This window comes from Urocampus carinirostris, chromosome 10 (genome assembly GCF_059441175.1).
Source record: "Urocampus carinirostris isolate Australia breed hairy pipefish chromosome 10, RoL_Ucar_1.0, whole genome shotgun sequence".
Taxonomy (NCBI): Eukaryota; Metazoa; Chordata; class Actinopteri; order Syngnathiformes; family Syngnathidae; genus Urocampus; species Urocampus carinirostris.
This window is the reverse complement of record NC_142358.1, coordinates 35,860,925-35,885,400: the sequence shown is the minus strand read 5'-3', so window position 1 is coordinate 35,885,400 and position 24,476 is coordinate 35,860,925. Positions and strand designations below refer to the sequence as shown.

Below are 24,476 nucleotides of genomic sequence, written 5' to 3'. Positions count from 1 at the left end.
GTCTTAAATCAATATTAATGGGTGTTAATTAAAATAAATACTTATTTCTATGTGATATTTCTTCCCTGTGTAAAAATATTACTCGAAAGGGTCTTAAATTAGCTTTGATGGGTGTGGAGTCATAAAACACATTTCATCGCTCCGTCTCTCTCTGTTTCTCTTTCTCTCTATAGATGTAATGCCATTAAAGAAATAATGCTCTTTGAAAGGTCTTAAATCAATATTAATGGGTGTTAATTAAAATAAACACTTATTTCTATGTGATATTTCTACCCTGCGTAAAAATAATACTCGGAAGGGTCTTAAATTAGCTTTGATGGGTTTGGAGTCATAAAACGCATTTAATTGCTCTGTCTCTCTCTCTGTTTTTCTTTCTCTCTATATATATAATGCCAGTGAAGAAATAATGCTCTTTGAAAGGTCTTAAATCAATATTAATGGGTGTTAATTAAAATAAACACTTATTTCTATGTGATATTTCTACCCTGTGTAAAAATAATACTCGGAAGGGTCTTAAATTATCTTTGATGGGTGTGGAGTCATTAAACACAGTTAATCGCTCAGTCTCTCTCTCTCTCTCTCTCTCTATAGATATAATGCCAGTAAAGAAATAATGCTCGTTGAAAGGTCTTAAATCAATATTAATGGGTGTTAATTAAAATAAATACTTATTTCTATGTGATATTTCTTCCCTGTGTAAAAATATTACTCGAAAGGGTCTTAAATTAGCTTTGATGGGTGTGGAGTCATAAAACACATTTCATCGCTCCGTCTCTCTCTGTTTCTCTTTCTCTCTATAGATGTAATGCCATTAAAGAAATAATGCTCTTTGAAAGGTCTTAAATCAATATTAATGGGTGTTAATTAAAATAAACACTTATTTCTATGTGATATTTCTACCCTGCGTAAAAATAATACTCGGAAGGGTCTTAAATTATCTTTGATGGGTGTGGAGTCATAAAACACATTTCATCGCCTTATCTCTTTCTCTCTATAGATATAATGCCAGTAAAAAATAATACTTATTGAAAGGTCTTAAATCAATATTGATATAAAGTCATATAAAAACGTTTTAATTCCTGTCCAGTGTAACAAAAAAATCAACAATGTTTAATGCAAAAGTGGATTCTTTGAAAGGTCTTAAATCCACATTCATTGGCACGGGGCCATAAACATTTTTTTTTAATTCTTACAAAAATATGTGTTATTCCTACCCAGCGTAATAATAACTCAATGTTTAATGTTAAGCGTAAATTTGCTACTTTTCGAATGGTCTTTAACTTTCATGGGTGTGTAAATGTTTTCCCTTAACGTTCACAAAGAATATTAACTGGAATGTTTTGTGTCCAGGAAATTACGATTGGTGCTGCTTGTGTGCCAATTCATTTTTTTAGAAACCCAGGGTCAGATTCCAGCGGAATGTGCCACGAGCAGCACAAACAGAGCACCAGGTAAGGGAGGTTTGGATTGCATTGACACTGTAATCCTTTGCAACTTTGTGCTTCGCGGGTTGTAAAATATTCCGCGATCTGTTATCCCCGATTGCATATTGCTGAATTTTTGTTGGGCCTGGAGGCTTTTTTTTTTTTGCCATTCTGTCCACCCAAATAAGCAAACTGCATCCATTTCCCCCAAACACATTTTGCTTCTGGTCCCCATTTGGCACAAAATCCATTATCCCGAATTGACCGAGAGCAGGGGCCAGCAGAGTGAATTTTTTTTCGGTTCAGGCTGCTGGAGCATAGTATTTTAGCCCGCCTTAAGTGAACTGCACTGTGGGAACCATGAGAGCAAATTTCTGTCATGCCCGACTGTTTTTTTTTTCTATTCTTTCCGCCTGCAAGATATTTTCTCCAATCAATTATTACTGAGAGTGAGGCCTGAAAGCAAATTTCTGTCATGTGTGAAGGCTCTTTTTTCTGTTCTTTCAGCCTAAAATGAACAGCCCCCTTGTGGCCGTGATCCGTTATCCCCAGTCAACTATTGTCAAGAGCAGGGAACAAAGGAAAGGGGTTTTTTTTTCGGTTAGGGCTGCTGGAGCATGCCATTGTGGTCCGCCTGAAATGTATTGCGCTGTTTTGGCCACAATCCATTATCCCCAGTGGACTATTGCTGAGAATGGGGCCCGGGGAAGCAAATTTCTGTAATGTGTGACTGCTCTTCCTGTTCTTTCCGCCTAAAATGAACAGCCGCCATGCGTCCGTGATTCATTATCCCCATTCGACTCGTACAGAGAGTGGGGCCTGAGAGAACAAATTTCTTTCATGTGTGATTATCCCCGGTTGACTATTGTTGATAGCAGAGGCCGAGTGCATTTTTTTCGGTTTGGGCCACTGGAGCGTGCCATTGTCATTCACCTTGATCCATTAGCCCCCGTTGGCTTTTGCTGAGAGTGGAGCCTGTTTAAGCAAATTAGTGTGAAGTGTGGCAGCTCTCATTTCCGTTCTTTATGCCTAAAATGAACATCAACCATGCCGACACAATCAGTTATCCCTGGTGGACTATTGCTCCAAGAGGACTCAGCAGAGCACATATTTTTTTTCTAGTTGGAGCTGCCGAAGTATGCTGTTGTGGCGTGCCTAAAATTAATTGCACTGTTTTTGCCACGATCCGTTATCACTAGTTGACTATGGCTAAGAATTAGGGCTGAGAGAGAAAATTCATTTTATGATCGATGGCTGTTTTCCTGTTCTTTTCGCCCAAAATTAACTGGCCACTTGCGGTTTCAAGACATTGTCACTGGTTGACTTTTGCTGAGTGGGGCCCAAGTTTAAATTTATGTCATGTTTGTTCTCTCTGCATAAAAAGAACAGACCCTATATGGCCACGATCTATTATCTCCGGTCGACCATTCTCGAGAGCAGAACCCGGCTGGGTGCATCTCTTTTCGGTACGGGTTGCCAAAAAAATGCCGTGGGACCTGATAGAACAAATTTGTTTCATGCTCTTTTTTCCTGTTTTCTCCACCTAATATGAACAGCCCCTGTGCAGCTGCAATCCATTATCCTCAGTCGACTATTGCTGATAGCTTGGGCCGACAGAGTGCATTTTTCAACTGCACTGTTTTGGCCTCGATTCATTATCCCCCAGTTGATAATGGCTGAGAGCAGGAGCAGATAGAGCAAAATCTGTGTCATGCGTGGCGGCTATATTCTTCAGTTCTTTCCCCATAAAAGGATCAGCAACTGCATGGCTGCACTCTAGTATCTCTGGTCAACTATTTTCGAGAACACAGTGCATTTTCTTCGATCTACGCTATTTTTTCCAATAATCTATTATCCCCAGTTGACTATTACAGAGAGAACAAAATATGAGTAATGCGTGTTCATGTGGTATAAAATCATACCTGTCAACTTGTATGTTTTTGCCGTATAAAGTATGTTTATTATGCATTTTAAGACGTGTATGACGTACAAGAAGATCTGTACGGGAAAATGCAAATTTGTCAATTATGGGTACCATCCGGTACACACCGACGATCACAAAACGGCAAATCAATCAAGTTAAACGAGTTCGCCGCGGTAGCCTCTATCTCGGTATCGTTTTTTCCGTTGCAAACGAAGCGAGCCGTTTGATGCTGCAGGGTACATGCGTCTCCTGCCTGGGGATTTCCCATCATGCATCATTCGGTGGTAGTTGTGTAGTGAAAGGAAGTCCGTCTCTTTTTAGAGAACCGTTTTTTTTCGGCGCAACTCATTAAACAGAGCCGTCTCTCAAACGGCTCACTTGCTTTGATGCATTATATTACGAATGATAATGTTGTATAAAGAAGTTAAAGAAAAAAAGGAAGTATAAAAGGAGAAAATGAAAAAAGACAGGTTTGTGGTTATCCCTTTAATCAGTATATTACCAACAATAATTTAATGCAGAAAATGAATTAAAAATTTGTTTAAGACAATGTATTATTCTACTTAATTCTATTTTTTCCTTCTACAGTCAATGTCCAAGCTACTTCATTTTTAAACTTTTTTATAATAAACCTCATTCATGTCGAGCAACTCAGTATCTCACAACAAAATGTTCATTAACAATATATATGATATAATGAAACACATGTACAATATAACATGTTAAACTACATAAATAAACACGTTTGGAAAAAAATATGGTGTAAGATTATTTTGTATTTTGTAAGGGCATGGAACCCTGGAGCTTGACAGGTATGTAAAATGAACTGCAGCCACAATCCATTATCCCTGGCACACTATTTCTGCAAGTGTGCGCTAGAAGAGCGCATGTTAAAAACAACGTGGGCTGATTCGCCGATTTTGCCATATCGTGGGGGGATTCTGGTCTCGTTAAACAAGGGATTACAGTAGATTTTTTTGTGTGTATTGAGTTTCAAGTAACGCTCTATTATCTCCGATTTAGAAAACTCAGACATCATGGTGTACTGCGGCACCGACCGGATGGACCTGAGCATCTACCTCTGCCCCATTTACCAAGCTCTGTACAACGAGACCCTCATGGTTCTCAACAACGAGCAGAACAACGCCGAATGTTTCGGCGTGGCCGACTTTAGCGTGGACCCGCCCGTCTTGAATTTCACATTCTCCATCAACCAAAGCGCTGTGACGACGTGCGGGAACGATTTCAACGTAGGTTGTTCCTGAACACAACCCCGGGGCGTTTGTTAATCAGAAGCAGTGTTCCCTCTAAACTGCGCACAAGAAAATCTAGCCAGCGCACAAAAAAGAGGGCTCAAAATTACTTATTAAGAAGCGACTTAAGTCAAAGTTACAGTGCATAAAGGTAAAAATACACGGGTTCCCCTGACGTTGTGTCCTAAATGCGGTTATTTGAAGTCGAGTCAAAGTAAAACGAAGTTGAGTAAAGTTAGTAGAGTTTGTCGAGAACCGGCTTCTTCGGCTCGGCTCACTAAAAGGAACCGGCTCTTTCGGGTCCTAAACGGCTCTTCGGGTTGTTTTTGCTTCTTTCATCCCAAAAAGACCAAATATTAAGTAAAATTATGCACAAAATGTCTTAAAAGAAGGGGGGGACAGAACAAAAAAGAAAAAAAAAATACCAAAATGAAAAAGTAGTGAAAAGCTGAGAAAAAAAGAAACAAAAGTAAGAGAAAAAAAGAAGGAAAATTTTAGAAAAAAGCCAGAAAAAAAAAGAAAAGAAAGAAATGTAGGACAAAAGTAAATAGAGAACAAAAAAAAAAGTAACAGCTCGGAAAATATAAACACAATGAGATTTTTTTTAAAGGAATTTTTTGAAAAGTAGAATAAAAACACGGAAAAAAAGAAGAAAACGTTTGTGTTGCGTTCAAATAATTATATCAAGTGAATCTTGTTGCCAACATTGTACTTCCAGTAAAAAATGTGATTAAGTACAGTTCTGTATCTTACAACCGACTAAATAAGCCCCCAAAAATATTAATATTATGCGACAAAACATATCAGGAAAAAAAAAAGAAATGGATATCTTGTGAAAGAATTGTAAAAACAAACGACGTTTGTAGGCCATACAACCTTTGCAATACTACTTGAGTCAATTCATTCAAAAGAGAAAAATCATTTTGCATTGCCGGAGACTCAGCAAAATGTAACGTGATGTCAAGTTTTGGACATGTTTGATCATGAATTATCTTGCCACACTTGGGATTACGGTGGCTCACTGTCGTTTCAAGCGTTGCTCACCGACTTTGTGTGAACGCTCAGACCCCTGGAAAATCACAGTGAACACTGATCAGAAGGTATCGTTTCTTTTAAAGATCATCACTCAAGTGGGTACTGGACAGTTCGCCGACTTCTCCAACGTCCAGTTTGCCAACATCTCCGGCAGCGTCACTTCCATCGACCCGTCGGCCGGCATGATTACTTACAGGCCGCAACTTCACTATATGTTTTCCTGCCTCTATCCTATGCAATATATCCTCAATAACACCGAGCTGGGCGTGTGAGTATGACGTATTTGAGCTGAAGTAATTTATTGTGGAGCTGTGATTTCCAAAATCCAAACTACTTTCCAGTTCCGGGGTAAATGTGGCCATCAAAGACAACAACGGCAGCTTCATCAGCACGCTGAGCTTGGATTTATACGAGGTAAGGTTTATATTCATGTATTGGTCGAAAGATGGAAAACAAACCATGATAACCATGGAATCGTAGCTTACAATTATCGAAAATTATGGTGAAGGCCGTAACCAGGGCTGGGTAGGGTTACTTTAACTGGATTACTTTCAATTACTTTTGCATTACTCCAATACCAAATATGCTAATAAAAGACAAAAGACACTAAATATGAATAAAATTGTGACTCACAACGCGTGGTAAGCTTTCTCTCCTGGCTTTGATCTCTTTGATCTCAAAACTAACATAAACTGCGACAGAAACAAAATGAAAATAAATCCAAACAGCTTGCCGACATCATTTTTGCCGTTCCATGTGTTCCCTTACTCCCCAAGTTTGCACAAAATTGAGTCATTTTATTCATATTTAGTTTCTTTTTTCTTTTATTAGCATATTTGGTATTGGAGTAATCCAAAAGTAATTGAAAGTAATCAAGTTAAAGTAACCCTACCCAACCCTGGCTGTAACCAATGGACAATAGGGACTATCATTAAAAATAAGCTGCTGATTAAAGCATAAACAATCTTTTAGGGCATGACAATCCTCACAGACAGAAGTTCTAAAATTAGTCTCATCTGCCCTTCTGCATCTACCCGCTAACTCCACTGTACCAGCTCAAGTTATGTCACACTAAAGGGCAATGCAATTTCATTTTTCATTGATAACAGTGTTCTCAAAGACAAATGGATGAAAGTGCTAAATAAGATATAAGATATACGCCGAGGGCCGGAAAAATATATTCCCATACGATCAGATAAATAAAGCAATAATTTCTTATGGCTCTGTCAGTGATCTTGAATTTTTGCATACCTGTCAACCTGTACGTTTTTGCCGTACAAAGTACGTTTATTATGCGTTTTAAGACGAGTACGACGTACAAGAAAATCTGTACGGAAAAACCCAAATTTGTCAATGATGGGTACCATCCGGTATACACCGACTATCACGAAACGGCAAATCAATCAAGTCAAACGAGTTTGCCGCGGTAGCCTCTATCTCGGTATCGTTTTTTCGTTGCAAACGAAGCGAGCGGTTTGATACTACTGTGTGCATGCGTCTGCTGCCTGGGGATTTCCCATCATGCATCATTCCATGGTAGTTGTGTAGTGAAAGGAAGGCCGTCTCTTTTTAGAGAACCGGCTTATTCGGCTCAACTCATTCAAGAGAGCCGGCTCTCAAACGGCTCACTTGCTTTGATGCATCATTCTGGAAAAAAAAAAAGGTGTAAGATTATTTTGTAAGGGAAAATACAAGTTTGTACGGGCATGGAGCCGTGGAGGTTGACAGGTATGCGATTAAAACATAGAAATCTTTTAGGGCATGACATTCCTCATAGGTGGAAGTTTTAAAATTAGTCTCATCTGCCCTTCTGCATCTACCCGCTAACTCCACTGTACCAGCTCAAATTATGTCACACTAAAGGACTGTTATTGATAACAGTGTTCTCAAAGACAAATGGATGGAAGGGCCATATAAAAAATAAGATATACGCCAAGGGACAGAAAAATATATTTCAGTACGATCAGATAAATAAAGCAATAAAGTAATCTTTAATTTTGAATAGGCACAAAAGACAAATGGGCAGCACGGCGGCGCAGTGGTTAGCGCATGAGCGGCACAGTTCATGTCTTGGGAACCTCCTGCGTGGGTTCAAATCCAGCTCCAGACTTCCTGTGCGGAGTTTGTATGTTCTCCCCGTGCTTGCGTGGGTTTCCAATGTGCTGGGATGGGCTCCAGCACCCCCGCGACCCTACTGAGGATAAGCGGTGCAGCTAATGAGATGAGATGAGATGACAAAAGTCAAATTTCCTTTAAAGCCCCAGTGTGTAATATTCGATGGCACTGTATCGTCTAATGCAAATGAAAACCAGTGCCACAGAGCACAGTGTGGCAGCAAGTTGCCAGGCAAATATCGCTGAGACCTTAGGTTGGTCGTGGATTCCACAATGTAAATTTTTTTAATGTTTTTTTTAATTAAAATTTCCATTGGTTTGATAGTTCAGGTATCTTTGGGATTTGAGAGAAGCTCCTCCCTTTGTGACCTAGATCAGTTCTGCTCAATGTCCTATATTTTGGTCTCACGATGGAAGGAATATGAGCTATCACCCATTGTTTCCATTTTCTATGCGGAACTATATGAAAGATGAGAGCTCCAGTTCTAGGTTCTGGGTATCGAATGTGTCTGATGACCCAAATAGAAAGTTTTCCGAGAACTCCGAACCTCATTTTTTTCTGTTTTGATCTGACAAACTGGATGATATCTCATTTTTCAGGATGATCAGTTCCAAAACATGCTTTCCATCCCGGAGACCGGACTCCAACTGAAGACCAAAATCTACGTCGCTGTACGAGCCACCAACTTAACTGACAGGTACCTAAAACAGTCTTTACCGAAACAAGATAAGAGAAGTCATCCAGTGCCTAGTAAAAGTGTTGAAAAAAACAAACTTTGGTCATATTGCCGCATTTCAGGCTTCAAACTTTAAGCTAAAAAACAGAAAATAGTTTCCAAGAACACGTGAGACACAATCGTGTCATGGAACCAGGATATTACAACATTTTTATTACATTTCAAAAATATTTGATCAAAAATGTTGGCCACTTGTTCTGTCAGCTCAGTCAACGGACTACAGAAGTTTTTTCATGACTCTCGAGTGATCCAATGTTGAACTAAACGACTAACAATGGCAAAAAGAGTCTACCTGTATGTCATTAAGTCTCAATTTAAATGCATTATGACAGCATTAAGAAGACCAAATAACACAGGTCTGGAATAAAGTTGTGGACAAGTTTAAAGCAGGGATAGGATACGAGAACATTTCACAATATTGACACATCTACCACAGCACTGTGCGAGCAATAAACTAAAAATGGAAAGAGCTTAAAACCACAGCAAACCTACCACTACCTGGCCCTCCCTCTAAACATTTGACCCAAACAAGGAGAAAACTAATCAGAGGAGGAACCAAGAGGTCCATGATCACGTTGGATGACCTGGAGAAACACACAACTGAGGTGGGACAATCTGTGCATGAGACATCTATTAGTCATACTCTGCATAAATCTGCATTTTATGAAAGAGTCTCAAGGAGAAAGTCCTTTCTAAAGGAATAGATAAAAAAAAGCCTGTTTGGCATTTACAAGAAGCCACATAGGAGACACAACATGCGGCTCAAGGTGCTCTGGTTATGAGACCAAAATTTAATGTTTTGGGCTGAATGCAAAGGGCTAGGTTTGGTATAAGAGTAACACTGCACATCACCCTAAAAACATCATACCCACTGTCAACCATGGTGGTGGCAGCATCAGCTCTGGGTTTGCTTTGAAGAAGTTAGAGTTGATGGGAAGATGAATGGACCCAAATACATTGCGATTCAAGCAGAAAATCTGTTGGAGTCTGTAAAAGACCAAAGAATGGGACACAGGTTCACGTTGTAACAGGTCAACAACCATAACAAATAAGTAAAATCTACAATGGAATGGTTTAAAACTGACAAAATAATGGATGCATAAGTGGGGTGAAAATTGACCCCATGGGTTTTTATTCTTCAAAAACAATATAAATTAAAAAAAGGTGGTAATATTGTCATATTCTAGGTTGGTTGGCTGTATCCCTTAACCCACAGGTGTCAAAGAGGCGGCCCGTGGGCCAGATCAGGCCCGCTAAGGGATTAAATCCGGCCCGCGAGACAACAATCGGAGAAGCACAAGAGAAAAACAAGCTGCAGGTTGAAATATGTCCACTTGATGTTGGCAAAGCCAGGTGCCTCTCACAAACGCTGTACTTGTATTTCTTTCTCTCTTCCTCTCAACCATTATCTCTCTCTTTCACTCCCCCTGTCTCTCTTTTTCTCTCTCTTCCTTTTCTCTTTTTTCTCTCTTTCTCTCTCTCTTTTGCTTTCCCCTTCTCTCTTTCTCTCTCTTTTGCTTTCCCTTTCTCCCTTTCTCTCTCTTTTGCTTTCCCTTTCTCTCTTTCTCCCCTCCTCTCTTTCTCTCAGTTTCTTGTTTTCCTTCTCTCTTTCTATTCCTCCTCGGATTTCTGTCTTTCTCTCGCTTTCTGCCCCTCTCACTATTTCTCTTTTTATCTCTTATGTTTCTCACGTTCTCTTTTTTTATCTCTCTCCTTCTCTCTCTCTTTTTCTCCCTTTCTCTCTCTTTTGTCCCACCCTCTCTCTTTTTCTCGCCCTCTCTTTTGCACTTTCTCATTTTCTTTCTCTCTAATGTACTAGTCCGGCCCCCGAGAGAATGTTTGTTCTATCGTGTGGCCCCCGAGTTAAAATGAGTTTGACACCCCTGCCTTAACCACTAGAATCATAGGGGCACCATTCCCTATGGTGTGTCTCGGACAAGTACAGCCTGGCGGCACCCATCCCTCTCCAGGCCAACATATGTTTTCACCCTGGTCTCAAACCGGGTACCTTGGACGAGTCATGCGAATGTGCTAACCACTGCAGAAAAAACATGTTTAAGACATGATGCCATTAGTATTTTCATTTTTTTGCTATTAATTTTTTAACTCATTTTCAATGTTTTTGCTGGTGATAGGAATGAGTGGAGAGGTGTTGTAAAAGGATAGTGGGATGTTTGGACGCATTTCTAAGGGATGGGCAGGGCACCCCTATGATGCGGCAGGGGTAAACCAGTGAAAGCTGTCGGGCCCTGCTGTTGAATAGAGTGTGTTGGTAGGTTTCGTTTTGCTGGCAGGTTGGGATTTTCTGGTAGGTTGGTAGGTTGGGTTTTCTGGAGGGTAGTTAGTTAGGTAGGTAGGTAGGTCTGTAGGTAGGTAGAATTTTCAGCCCCACTCATGGAAAAGTGTATCAACTGTTAGGTCATGCGTCCAAGGGTTGAGAAACTTGAACAGTTTTGTAAGGAAGAATGGGCAACAACTTCAGTTTCAAGATATTCATAACCTTTAGAGACGGTCCCCAAAAAACTTGTGTATGTGATTGTAGCAAATGGATGTTGTACAAAGTATTAACTCAAAGGGGGGCAATTTTTCATTTGTCAGCACGATATAAAAAACTGAATAAATTTGGTTTATTTTCACGATTGTGTCTCACATTTTGTTGATTCTTCAAGTTAGAAGCCTGAAATATGGCAATATGTGAAATAGTTATGGGGGGGCAATAATTTTACAAGGCACTGTCGCTAAAAGGACAAGGAAAAAACAAAAGGTACTTCACAGGTTTAACGTTCTGCTGGATCGATGTTACGCCACCACGAGTCCTTACCCCGACTTCGACTCCTTCTACGACCTTTTTGTCGGGTAGGCACCCGAAGGCGTTTCATTTCAACCTGATGTGGACTTCCTGCGTTGAACTATTTATTTTTCTCCCAAGATGCACTCAGGACGGGCAGACGGAGGTGATCCTCAACGGCCAATCCCAAGCGGCGTACTTCTCCTTTGAGGCCTTTCGATTCGTGGAGCACAAAAACCGGACCGTGTCCACCTTCTACCTACATTGCGTCACCAGGCTTTGTGAAGTGTCTTCGTGTAGCGCTCTAAAACCAGTGAGTTTCAAAATAATTATTCAAAGGTAACCAGTTTACAAGGAAAATAAGCAAAGCAGCAGTACTTGTCCATTGGAAATTTCTTAATCTGAAGTTAGCCTGCTAGCTAACAAATAACTATGAACATTTTAAAAAACGAATCACAGTTTTTCTTTCGGGGTTATTCTTTGGTATTTTGTGCTATGTGGATTATTGTCTATTTACACGTATTTCACAGAATTACTCCGTCACTTTACAAGCGTCTTTACACTCAAACCAATCAGAGATCTGCTTTCTGGACACTGATTGGAGCAAAGAGAATGGAATGTTTTCAAAACTAAGGACAGCATCGAATAAACCCGTATACATGCCGTTTGCAAGCGAACCAATCGGGGGGGCAAGTACGAGCAAATAGACGTAGATTCTGCTTTTAACTTTTGACAATAAGTAAAAAATAATTTCTTTCATGTCAACCACAAAAATCAAAGAAGTACTGTGTTTGTTTACTCCAAAAGAGTGTGTCCAGTCTGTTAACAAGTACTGTACCTGGGTTGCCAGAAGTTAGGACTTACACTATCTATGGATGGATATAACTGTTGGAGTTTTTTTTTTTAACTTTAATTCTGAAAATTGTTAGAGTTGTAACAGATTATTCTTTACCGTAGTCAGGAAAGAAATTTCCCTTTTTTTTCTCTAAAGGATGCAAGAATTTCCTACACTGATTAAAAAATTAACTTATGTTATCACTTTAGTTCTTTTGAGTTCTGATATGAATTACTAAACCCTAGAAAATGGAATCAAAGAACCAGGCCGATTAGAATAACATACATAAAGTAATTTATTAACACAGAAAATTAATGATAGGGAAAAAAAGGGAGGGGAAGGCGCCGGAGGTTAGTTTTCGAGCGCTGAAAGTGTTGAAGATAAGACCAATTTGTTGAATTGTCTCATACGTGTTCAAAGAAATGCAGGAATCAAATGACGCAAGAGGGAGTTCTTTTTTTTTGATACACAATTTCAACAAGAAACTCAGCGAATCACAGATATGCGTGGGTCTTTATAGTTTTCAACATAGCACGTGTACCTGGTTTGGCCCCGTCCCTTTTCACGCCTGAAGGCGTACATGCCCAGGGTTCCGTCCTTATTTGGAAGTGTTTTTAAGTTTATGTCACCTTGCCCTTTGCCGTTATCTCTTGTCCTTCCTTAAGGATGATTGTTTATACTAATTCGTCCGCCGAGACCTTCCCGAGATGTAAGCAACATTTCTCCCAACTGTAAGCAAGTCTTTCTACATTTCTTTCTAAATGTATGCAAATCTATTCTACAAATGCAAGTTTATTTTCTACAACAAAAGTTACTAGCACAAAAAGAAAGTTTCCCTCTATAATGCTAGTTAATTTCCTTGTACAGAAAAAAAACGCTCATTCCCAAGAACCAGCAAACATGGTGTTACATTTGAAATCGTCCTCTTACTCGTCGTTGCGGGGAGATTTGGTCTCGTGCCTTGGATGGTCATAATGTGTGGTCCACGTGCTTAGCTTAAGGACGAAGTGCAGGCCCGCATGGCCGCTTGAAGAGAACATTATGTGAAGCAGAAGAAAAGAGGACGAGCCATCGATCAGCTCCCCTTTTTATATGGACCAGAGACGCCTGACCTATTTGGGCGTGGTCGCCAACATCTGAGACCACCAGTTTCTGACGACAGTGTTTGAGGTTGCTAAACTTGTTAGAAATCTAAAGAAGTGAGAAATTTGTGTTATGTTCTGTACTTGAGAATGCCCCTCCAATTGACATAATTACGTACGGTGAGATCATTATTTTATCAATACGTAGCCTTGGATGTTTTAATTACATTCAAAACTTCATGTAATCAGATTTTATATTATTAGAAAAACATAAAAGGAGAGTCACATACAGTAATGTAATGAAAACAAAGAATAAGAAAATAAGAGAAATATTCCTTTAACTGTTAACTTTAACTGGAGACATGAAGAGCATGCTGGGAGTAAAGCATATGCGCCAGTTGACAGGAATAACTCTTGGAGGGGCGAATTGCACAGCGAACTGTACTGTATTTTTATTTTGTATGCTGAAAAGACTTTGTAACTAGAGGCAATATTTTCCCGGTCAGGTACTTTGGAACCTAAAACCTTTGTATGCAGAAACATTTGTAAGTAGAGGCCAGGTGTTTACAGATGGAAAGGGGACACGAAGAGCATGCTGAGATTCACGCATACGCGCCAGTTGACAGGAATAACTCTTGGAGGGGCGAATGACACAGCGAACTGTACTGTATTTTTATTTTGTATCCTGAAAAGACTTTGTAACTAGAGGCAATATTTTCCCGGTCAGGTACTTTGTAACCTAAAACCTTTGTATGTAGAAACATTTGTAAGTAGAGGTACGACTGTATGTACGATTCCAACTTCACCGAAATGCACTTAATGAGGGTGGTTATAAAATGGATTTACCACCAAAATGAAGGGAATGCTGTAGTTTTTTTCACTTGAAACACAAATTTCACCTAAAACCCTTAAGTTGTCACTAAAACAGGAAGTAGCCTTGAAGCTAGCAAACATGCAATCTTTATTTTGTCACGTTTGTTTTTAATAAGGTCTGTCCAAGCACCCGAAGACGACGAAGAGAGGTGGAGGACGTGCTAGCTAACGCTACGGTCACCTCACAAGCCATTCTGGTGGCCGAAAATACCGCAGGTGTGTATCGGTTTCAGTTCAAGTATCAAATTTTTTGTATGGATTTGATTTCACGTTTTTTTTTCTCTACTTTTCAGAGGATATCCGCACAAATGGAGCTCCTCACAGTAAGGATGGAAATGTGTTTGATTTGGGTTTAAAATAACAATACTTGAATATAAAAACTAGAAATATTTCTCAACTATTTAAATATAAAGTATCTGAACACCCTGCTATTTTGCCATTTCTCCCACTTAGAAATCATGGAGGTGTTTGAAATTTTCAACATAGGTGCATGTCCACTGTGAGAGAGATAAACTAAAAAGAAAATTCCAGAAATCCCAAAGCATGATTTTTTTAACGATTTATTTATGTGATACAGCTGTAAACACCTGTGTATCATCGAGAATTCTGACCCTGAAAGACCTGTTAGTCCGCCCATTAGACGTCCACCTGCACTCCATGTATCATCCTGAAACAGATGCACCGTTTTGAGGTCGTTAGCTGAATAAAGACATTTGTCCACCTCATACAACCAGTAAGACTTAAACTTGTAACATGGCAAAGACCAAAAAGCTGTCCAAAGACACCAGAGACAAAACTGTAGACCTCCACAAGGCTGGAAAGGTCTACGGAGCAATTGCCAAGCAGCTTGGTGAAAAAAGGTCCACTGTTGGAGAAAATGGAAGAAGCTAAACATGAAGGTCAATCTCAATTGGAGTGAAGCCCTATGAAAGATATCACCTTGTGGGGTCTCAATGATTTTAAGAAAGGTGAGGTATCAGCCCGGAGCTACACGACAGGAGTTGGTCAATGACCTCAAAAGAGCTGGGACTACCATTCCCAAGGTTACTGTAGGTAATACACTAAGACGTCATGATTTGAAATCATGCATGGCACGAAAGGTTCCCCTGCAAAGCCAGCACATGTCAAGGCCCGTCTTAAGTTTGCATATGACCATTTGGATGATACAGATGAGTCATGGGAGAATGCTTTGTGGTCAGATGAGACTAAAATAAACCTTTTAGGTCATAATTCCACGAGGCATGTTTGGAGGAAGAAGAATGAAGAGTACAAGCTGAAGAACGCCATCCCTACTTTGAAGCATGGGGGTGGTACCATCATGTTTTGGGGGTGTTTTTCTGCACATGGGACAGGACGAGTGCACTGCATTAAAGAGAGGATGACTGGGGCCTTGTATTGTGAGATTTTTGGGAACAACTTCCTTCCCTTAGTCAGAGCATTGAAGATAGGTCGTGGCTAGGTCTTCCAACACTACAACGGCCCCAAGCACACTGCCAGGAAAACCAAGGAGTGGCTCCGTAACAAGCATATTAAGGTTCTATCATGGCCCAGCCAGTCTCCAGACCTGAACCCAATCGAAAATCTTTGGAGGGAGCTCAAACTCCGTGTTTCTCAGCGACAGCCCAGAAACCTGACTGATCTAGAAAAGATCTGTGAGGAGGAGTGGGCCAAGATCCCTCTTGCAGTGTGTGCAAACCTGGTTAAAAACTACAGGAAACATTTGACCTCTGTAATAGCAAACAAAGGCTACTCTACCAAATGTTAACATTCGATTTCTCAGGTGTTCAAGTACTTATTTGCAGCTGTATCACACAAATAAATCGTTAAAAAAATCATGCATTGTAATTTCTGGATTTTTCTTTTTAGTTTATCTCTCTCACATTGGACATACACCTACGATGAAAATTTCAGACCCCTCCATGATTTCTAAGTGGGAGAAATAGCAAAATAGCAGGGTTTTCAAACACCTATTTTCTTTACTGTGTGTATATATATATATATATATATTAGTATATATGAACTGTAAATATTTCTCAACTAAAATGATATATTTTTTATTTTACAGGTGTGTCAGTGAGCTGCTGCAGCAACGTGATGGTGTCGGTCATCACCAATATTGTCCTTTTGGCCGTTTTGAGATTTTAGAATTGATTTCTAGATTATTTTATTAATATATTTCCATTTCTATGTTAAGATTCTTTCATTGTTCAAAAGCACCTTATTGAAAAATCAAACAATTTTTAAATTTTTCTTTATTAGGGATGCACCAGAATAAATCTTTGGGCCTGTAACTAAAAATGCTTGACCGAAAACCAAAAATATAACAGCAAAAATAAATATCTGTATAGATTAAATACTTATCTTGCATCGACTTGTTAGAAAAGTCATGATATAAAATGATACATCATAAAATGGCATACTACTAGATGCTAATTCTAAGTGTTTCATATACGGTAATATATTTTCTTAAAATTACAAAAACAAAAACAAAAACAGTGTAAAGCCAAAGTGATAAAGTAAAACTATTGAGTGACTGAAACTCTAAATCACAAGTGTCAAAGAGGCGGCCCACGGGCCGGATTAGGCCCGCTAAGGGATTGAATCCGGCCTCCGAGACAACACTCAGAGAAGCGCAAGAGAAAAACAAAAACAAGCTGCAGGTTGAAATAGGTCAACGTGATGTTGCCAAAGAAAGGTGCCTCGAACAAAGACTCTCTCTCATTCTCTCTCTCTCTCTCTCTCTCACAACTTCTCTTTTTGTGTCTTTTGTTTCTCACGCTCTCTCCCTCTCTCTCTTAGTCCTGCCCTCTCTCCTTTTCCCTCCCTCTTTCACTTATTTCTTTATCTCTCTTTTTCTTTCTCTTTAATCCACTAGCCCGGCCCCCGACAGAATGTTTGTTCGATCGTGTGGCCCCCGAGTTAAAATGAGTTTGACACCCCTGCTCTAAATCATGCAAGTACTGTAAATATTTTTGGGGCATTTTAACTTTTAACAGACAAAAGAATCAATAGTGACCAGAAAACAGGAGTAGGAGAAATCCATGATGATGTTGGTGCGGTAGTTGCTGTAGTCTAATGCAACAGACACGTAAAATAATAATAACAGTAAATTAAACTTAACTTACAGGACATAGCTTACGACCAGCCAATCAACTTAGGGTAGGAACAGAGTTAATGTCATGAATTCCGAATTAAACTGTCTCATCTATAGTATGTTAGCTTTGAAGTGTTAGGGTGTTAATATTATCCAAAGTCCGGCTAGCGGCTAATTAAAACTTGTGAGGAAAAAAAGTTATGTTAGGAGAGTTCCGGTTTCACAGTTCTTGGCCTTCTACCTTCTCTAGCACTAACTCGGCCCCCGAGGGAAAGCTAGCTTCAAATGGCTCGCCTCACCTTAGGCATTATTACAACATTTTTCATTCTGCAAAAACATTTTTGGTGCATCCCTAATGTGTAATTCATTGTGTTCAAATACTTTTATATTTTGTACTTCCCAAGTGAATCCACTTGATAGAACTGTAAACAGAAAGATGTATTTTCTTGAAGTTTTATTAACGTTCGTCACATGCATGCAATCATCGTACAACCGTTACTGCAATACTATAAAGTGTTTTGGAGCATTCTGGAGAATTTCTGATTTTTTTTCTGGGTGTATCAACACTAGGGTTGCAAAATTCCCGGAATTTTCGATTTAGGGAAATTTTCCGGAATTTTGGGAAATATTGGAAATATTCAGGACGTATTGCTTTGTCTTTTGTTTTATTAATAACAATTGCAAATAAAGTCTTGATTTATAATCCACATACGTCTAAAAGCTGCAATGCTGACAGTATAAGAATTGGCAGAATGAACAAAAAAAACACAGAAAAAAATAACTTTTTGTGAAATATAATGTTTATTTGAAAATAGACTTTGAGAGGCTGATTTCAGCAGTAAAAACAACAACTAATTGATTTCATAAATTCCTTGTGAAATTGTGAATCAAAATATAAAATATCGTTAAAAAGAATTTGTCAAAATAAAAATCCCAATATTTGAAAAATTTCCGAGCTGTTGAAAGTTTCCGAAATTTACCTGGTAAATTTCCAATATATAAACAAAAAATATGGACGGATGGCACGATGAGCTTGAGGTGTAGAAATTCTTGTAAGATGGGTTGTTAAATTGTAAAGATTGAGCGTTTAAAGTGCAAAGGTTTCGTCATATAATTAAAATATCAAATATTAAAGCAATTTTTTAAAAGGGGTACAACTTTTGTTAACTCACAAAAACTGTGAAGACAACTTTTACATTATTTTTGATTTATGTAGTAGAGACGCTCCCCTACTTACGACCATTCGACTTTGGTAAAACGGTAGATTCGGAAAAAAAAAATCAGGAAAATATCCGGACATAGTTGTAAGTTTGATTTTGTATTGTGTGCACCTTTTTCCGAGTAGAGGACAGTACTGTAGTGCTTCTTTCCGCCACAACCGGAGTGCGGCGCTGTGCGAGCTCACCCAGCATCCACCCCGAAGAAGAAATCCGGCTTCTTCTTTCTAGAACTTTCACATTTTTATTGTTTAATATCTCGTACATCCATTCAATATGGTTGGTGTAAAGTCTAAAGAAGACGCTTCTTTTGAAATGAAAGTGGAATAAGAAAGCTTGATGCGGTTGATAAAATGGTCGGAACGCTTTTTGTCGGCAACTTTTTACCACGGAGGAGGAAGCAGCCTAACTGTTGAAACCCATCTTCCAAAAGTAAGTTAAACCTCACTTTATTTATCTTAATAGAGCATATTATTTTATGAAATCTTTATTTTTAGAACAAAATACACGTTACTCGTATAAACTTAAACATAAAAAATATAGCACTGAAGCAATTGACGAACAAATTCAACTCAAGAACAATCGTCTCGTTCTTAAGTAGGGCAGCGTCTGTACCGTATTCCTTTGAATATTTTACAAAAAATTGTGAGCAATATAATTTTTATTTTAATTATAATCGCTTTAAAGTGGAAAAAAATGGATACATGTATTTTACATGATATTTCGATTTTTTTTTCGCATTGCAAACAATGCAAATTTAAAAAAATAACAAAAAATGTAAGTGCGTCTTTAAAATGACAGTGGCAGATAGATTGATTATATCAATCGCAATAATTTGTAAAATAGTCAATGGAATATTGGCAAAAGGAATAACTCTTCACATGAAGACAACAAAGACATAAATTATAGGACCTCAAAACCATTCAAAAAATATTCCCAAAAATATCTCTTAGCAGTGTTTACGTTGTAAACATTACAAAAATTTAAAATGACAAAAAGAAAATAGATACTTATGGTCACTGTCATGTAAAATGGACATACGTTTAATTATATTACTCTCTATAATTCAAGGTATATGATGGAATACGTTCTTGCATTTAAAAAAAAGCGTAAAATTAATTATATCACTTACAATAATTTGTAAAATAGTCAAAGAAATATAAGCAAATATACAAAAACAAAAAAATGGGGTACGTCTTTACATGAAAAGAACAAAAACATCAATTATAGGATTCAAAATCATTTAAAAAAATGTACTATTTGCAGTTTACATTGGGAATATTACAAAATGTAAAACAAATATTAGAGATACTTATTGACTGTCATGTAAAATAGACATAGACATACAATTTATTATATTATCATATTACTCTTTATTATACAACTCTATTATATCAATCTTTTTAAGACATTTAATGAAATATGTTATATATATAAAAAAGTAAAATTAATCACATCAATTACAATAATTTGTAAAATATTCCAATAAATATTTGTTGTGTTTTTTACGTTTTAAACATTGCAAAAATGGCACAAAAGATGTCTTTTTCACATGACAGCGACAATATTTATTTGTAGGCATATTCATGTTTATTCAAGAATTTTGGTAAAACCAGAGGTGGGTGTCACGGTTACCATGGCACCCAATTGGCCACATTGTGTGGTGTCAGCTTCTGTCACGGTTGCCATGGCGCCCAATTGGCCCCGCCCATGGACACCAGCAGAAACACGTTGACAGATTGGCTCCCTGTCAGTATTTAAACTCTGTCCTGTCAATCCCCTTTTGTCGGTCCGTCTGCGAATGTCCGTTTTTACACGGCAAGCCCCTTTTCAACTACTATGAAACTGTAACGACATTGTAGTTGATTTTAATCAAACGACCAATCAGATCATCAAATGATCAATCGTAGATGAAATTAAACAACGTGAATTCAAGTGCTTTAATAAACGATACAATAAAAATAGTAGAAATCAAATCAATAAATGAAGCACATTTAGCATCAAGTAGCACATTTAAAGCCCCGATATTTATGTTAACGGGCTCTGCAAGCAGAAGAACAAGCTAGCCCATGAATTTGGAGAGACATTACATATATTAGCTGGTGTTTCCTAGCCTTTTCAAGAGGAACATGATTTTGATGTGGGGCCTTCCTCTTCTGTGTTTTCATAATCAGTATGGATAAGCGACATTTTCCATCTTTTTCACCCGTAAACATAGAGCTGAAGTTGAATAAGGTCAGGTGACGAGGCTGCTACGTTTGATTGGTTCAACATGGTAGAGCCTGGCAAAGTTCTGCGTCAAAATAAATGGGCCTTAGCGGAGACAGACAGACACATACATATGTGGAGGGGATTTATGAAGTAACGAAGTAGCAACTTCAATGTTGTCTAAAGTAACGGAGTAAAAGTACCGTTTCTTTCTTCACAAATTTACTCAAGTAAAAGTACTGGGATTCAAAAATACTCCTAGAAGTACAAAATGTCGCAAAACTTAATCACGTAAATGTAACGGAGTAAATGTATTCTGTTACTACCCACCTCTGGGTGAAACCAGACATTTTTTATGAATATGATAACATGTAAAAATAATGTCATAGCTTTGACTAATCGGCATATATTTCGTCATAAAATGAAGACGAGATCAATTACATCATTCACAATCATTTGTAGAATATTTAAAGAAATATTTGCTGTAGTTTATACAATATAAACATTGCACAAGTGCAAAAAAAGACAATAAATTGGAGATATGTGTTTTTACATGACAGCGATGTTATGTAATGGTATGTGCATTACTTTTTAATTTTATCTTCAAATAATCTGGTAAAAGCAAACATTTTATATACTTAATGAATCCTTTTGTTTTGGAGTGTAAATCCGAAAATTATGACAGCAAATTATGCTCTGGTGTTAACTAATAAGCAAAAATTTGATACTTTTAGCACATACAAAACAGCCATGTTGTGTAACCCCGTTTTTACAGGACAGTTATACCGCTCAGAATAATTTGTCAAATATTAAAAAATATATTTGTTGCATTTTTTTTTTTACAATATAAACGTTGTGCAAAAAGTCCCAAAGTAAAAAACAAATTGGAGATATGTCTATTTTATGTACCTATATTTGTAATACTGGTTACCTTTATCTTCAAAGAATTTGGTAAAGCAAACATTTTTATACAGACGCTTTCCAACCTACGACGATTCGAGTTACGAAAAATGGTAAATACGATCATTTTTTCTGGGATGTCGAAAAATATCCGGACATTGCTGTAAGTTAGATTTTGTATTGTGCTCCTTTTTGTGAGGACTGGACAGTACTGTAGTGCTTCTTTCTGCCACTATTGGCGTGTAGCGCTGTGAGAGCTCATCCAGCATCCACCCCGAAGAAGAAACCCGGTTTCCTCTTCCTAGTCCGTGTGTAAACATTCTATACTGTATAAGAACTTTGACATTTTTATTGTTTAATATCTTGTGCATCCATTCAATAGGGTTGGTGTGAAGTGTAAAGAAGAAGCGAGCAGTTTCTTTTGAAATGAAAGTGGAATAAGAAAGCTTGATGCGGTTGAGAAAATGGTCGGAACGCTTTTTTTCGGCCACTTTTTACCATAGAGAAGGACCTCTTGAAGCGCATCTCCCGAGAGTAAGTTAAACCTCACTTTATTTATCTTTAAACAGCATATTATATTATGAAATCTTTATTTTTTTAGGACAAAACAATGACTTATACCCGCCGTAAATATACTTATATAAACCTTAAACATACAAAATATATTGAGAAAATGGTCGGGTCATTTTTTTCGGACACTCTCTAACACGGAGGAGGACCTCTTGAAACGCATCTCCCAAAAGTAGGTTAATCTTAACTTTAAAGAAGCATATTATTTGATGAAATCTTTATTTTTTTTAGTACAAAACAATACAAGTTACTTAGACAAGCCTTAAACATAGTTATAGAAACCTTAAACATACAAAATATAGCACTGAAGCAACTTACAAATTCAACTTACGAATGATCGCCTCTCGTTTGTAAGTAGGGCTGTATACGCAATGTATCCTTTTGTTTAAGAGTGTAAAGTTTAAATTCATGAATATCTGATACTTATCTGATACTTTTAACACATACAAAACGATCGTGTAGTAACCCCATGTTAGTGACGATAATATAAAGGATAGCGCTGGAAATAATATGTAAAATACTCTTTGTAAAATATTTGTATATTTTACCTTTTACAAATCGCTAAAGGAAAAAAGGGAAAAACTGTTTATTAACCTGTATGTGATACTTTTAGCACGTGTTGTGATAGTTATATTATCCTGGGGGTGTATTACTTCATTGTTATCGTTTGTTCATTGTCGGCCTAGTATCAAGAAGTTTTTCAACTCGGGTATTTCCAAGTGTTATTCGGTGGAGCTGTACAAAGACATAAAGGTATTTCAAGCTATTTGAAGGCGGTTTTGGCGGAACTCATCATGCGGAGGGGTAGCACGTCCTCCGCCCATTGGTTGGGCGTAGCCGCCATACGTTCCCACAGCGCCACCTCTTCCGGCGTGGAGTCCATCCAGTCCACCGGAGAGCCGTAACTTCGACCTGAACGGTGATTGACAATAAATGTATGCATTGACATAGTAACAGGATGCTCAAAGATCAAAATAGGGGTAGGCTATACTGACGATTTTGGTATTGATCTGATCCAAGTACCGTATTTTCCGCACTATAAGGCGCACCTAAAAGCCTTCATTTTTTTCAAAAGCTGACGATGCGGCTTATAATACAGTGCGCCTTATTTATGGATCAATTTTAAAATCGCAAAGTTTTCCAACTAACTTGCAGCCGCCGACTAGATTTTCCCCCGAACGCCAAGTAGTACGCGGTGTATGCTGGGATTTATTTACCGGCGTTTCATTGGCTAACCAATGTGTCAATCATCATTTGAATCGATCACTATTGGCTAAAGTTATTCGGAGGTCAAGGGGCGGATCCTTTTTATCATTTACAGGCTGGCATTGGCTTAAACGGCAAAACAAAGCCTGCAATTGGCCAAAAAAGATGTGTCAATCATCAGTTGAATCGATCACTATTGGCTAAAGTTATTCGGAGGTCAAGGGGCGGATCCTTTTTATCATTTACAGGCTGGCATTGGCTTAAACGGCGAAACAAAGCCTGCAATTGGCCGAAAAAGATGAATGTGTATAGCACGTGGCTGACGGCATAGAGAAAGCATTTTTTTCTATTCTGTATTTGTAAATATTTTATTTTCCTGGATTTACTACCCTCACGGATATAAGAGGACATTGGCTGCACATTATTATGAACACAACGACTTCGGTGAGCTACTCCGGGTTTTATATTGTCCCTGTATCTTGTTTCAGACTGAACTCGATGTTTCTGTGATAAGCGGTGCAGATAATGGATGGAATGGAGTGTCTATTTTTAAATTAAACTCAATTCCAAGTGTTTATTGTCATATGCACAGTAAAGTTGCGAGCGAAAAAGAAAATAGATACTAAGGAATGGTTGGCATTTCTTGAATCCCAAGACTTTAACTTTCCGAATAATGGAACGATGCATTTGAGTGACATCGTACGGACACCGCATCCGCACGTGTTCTCGACACGTATTTGCGTCTTTGCAAGCTTTGGGAATGTTAAGTTTGACTGAACTATCTGACTGTTTTGTCGACGTTCCCATTGTAGCGCCTTATAATCCGGTGCGTCTTATGTATGTCAAAAATAGGACCAAAAACTATTTTTTCGGGGTGCGCCCTATAACCCAGTGCGCCTTATAGTGCGGAAAATACGATAAATACAGAGTTGTATTTACCAAAACTGAGCCGAAACCAATACTTTTTGCTTGGAAATATCATGAATAATTGAACTCTTCTTTAGGCGGTTAAAATGGATTAGATTTTTATCAAAAATCTTCGTTGCAAAAAGTATAGAGAAAAATAGAGATATTTCTAATACAACAGTCGGGAAAAAATACACTAATAACAAGTTCAACAAGACAACTAAAGTAGAACGGATTGATGGTTTTTGTCTAGTGAAGGATTTTATACATTTGACTATAAAGGATTTTGTTTGATCAAACACAAATTACA

At 38.1% G+C, this 24,476-nt stretch overlaps 2 protein-coding genes across 2 annotated transcripts in view; one reads left to right on the top strand and one right to left on the bottom strand.

Moving 5' to 3' along the window:
• Positions 1-1,339: 1,339 nt before the first annotated feature.
• Positions 1,340-14,426, top strand: LOC148358836 (zona pellucida-like domain-containing protein 1; the record flags this gene model as incomplete). The annotated part of the gene is made up of 9 exons (XM_088344936.1): positions 1,340-1,451; positions 4,372-4,598; positions 5,720-5,904; positions 5,978-6,050; positions 8,351-8,448; positions 11,263-11,343; positions 11,417-11,588; positions 14,182-14,281; positions 14,359-14,426. Coding segments are annotated over 9 exons (1,116 nt in total), but the record flags the coding sequence as incomplete, so codon positions are not given.
• An 8,198-nt stretch (positions 14,427-22,624) lies between these two features.
• Positions 22,625-24,476, bottom strand: part of sytl2b (synaptotagmin-like 2b) — a 36,423-nt gene continuing 34,571 nt past the window's right edge. Inside the window, exon 20 of the mRNA XM_088344935.1 lies at positions 22,625-22,966. Coding sequence (XP_088201061.1) covers positions 22,818-22,966 — 149 coding nt within the window. The 3' untranslated portion in view covers positions 22,625-22,817. The remainder of the gene's footprint in view (positions 22,967-24,476) is intronic.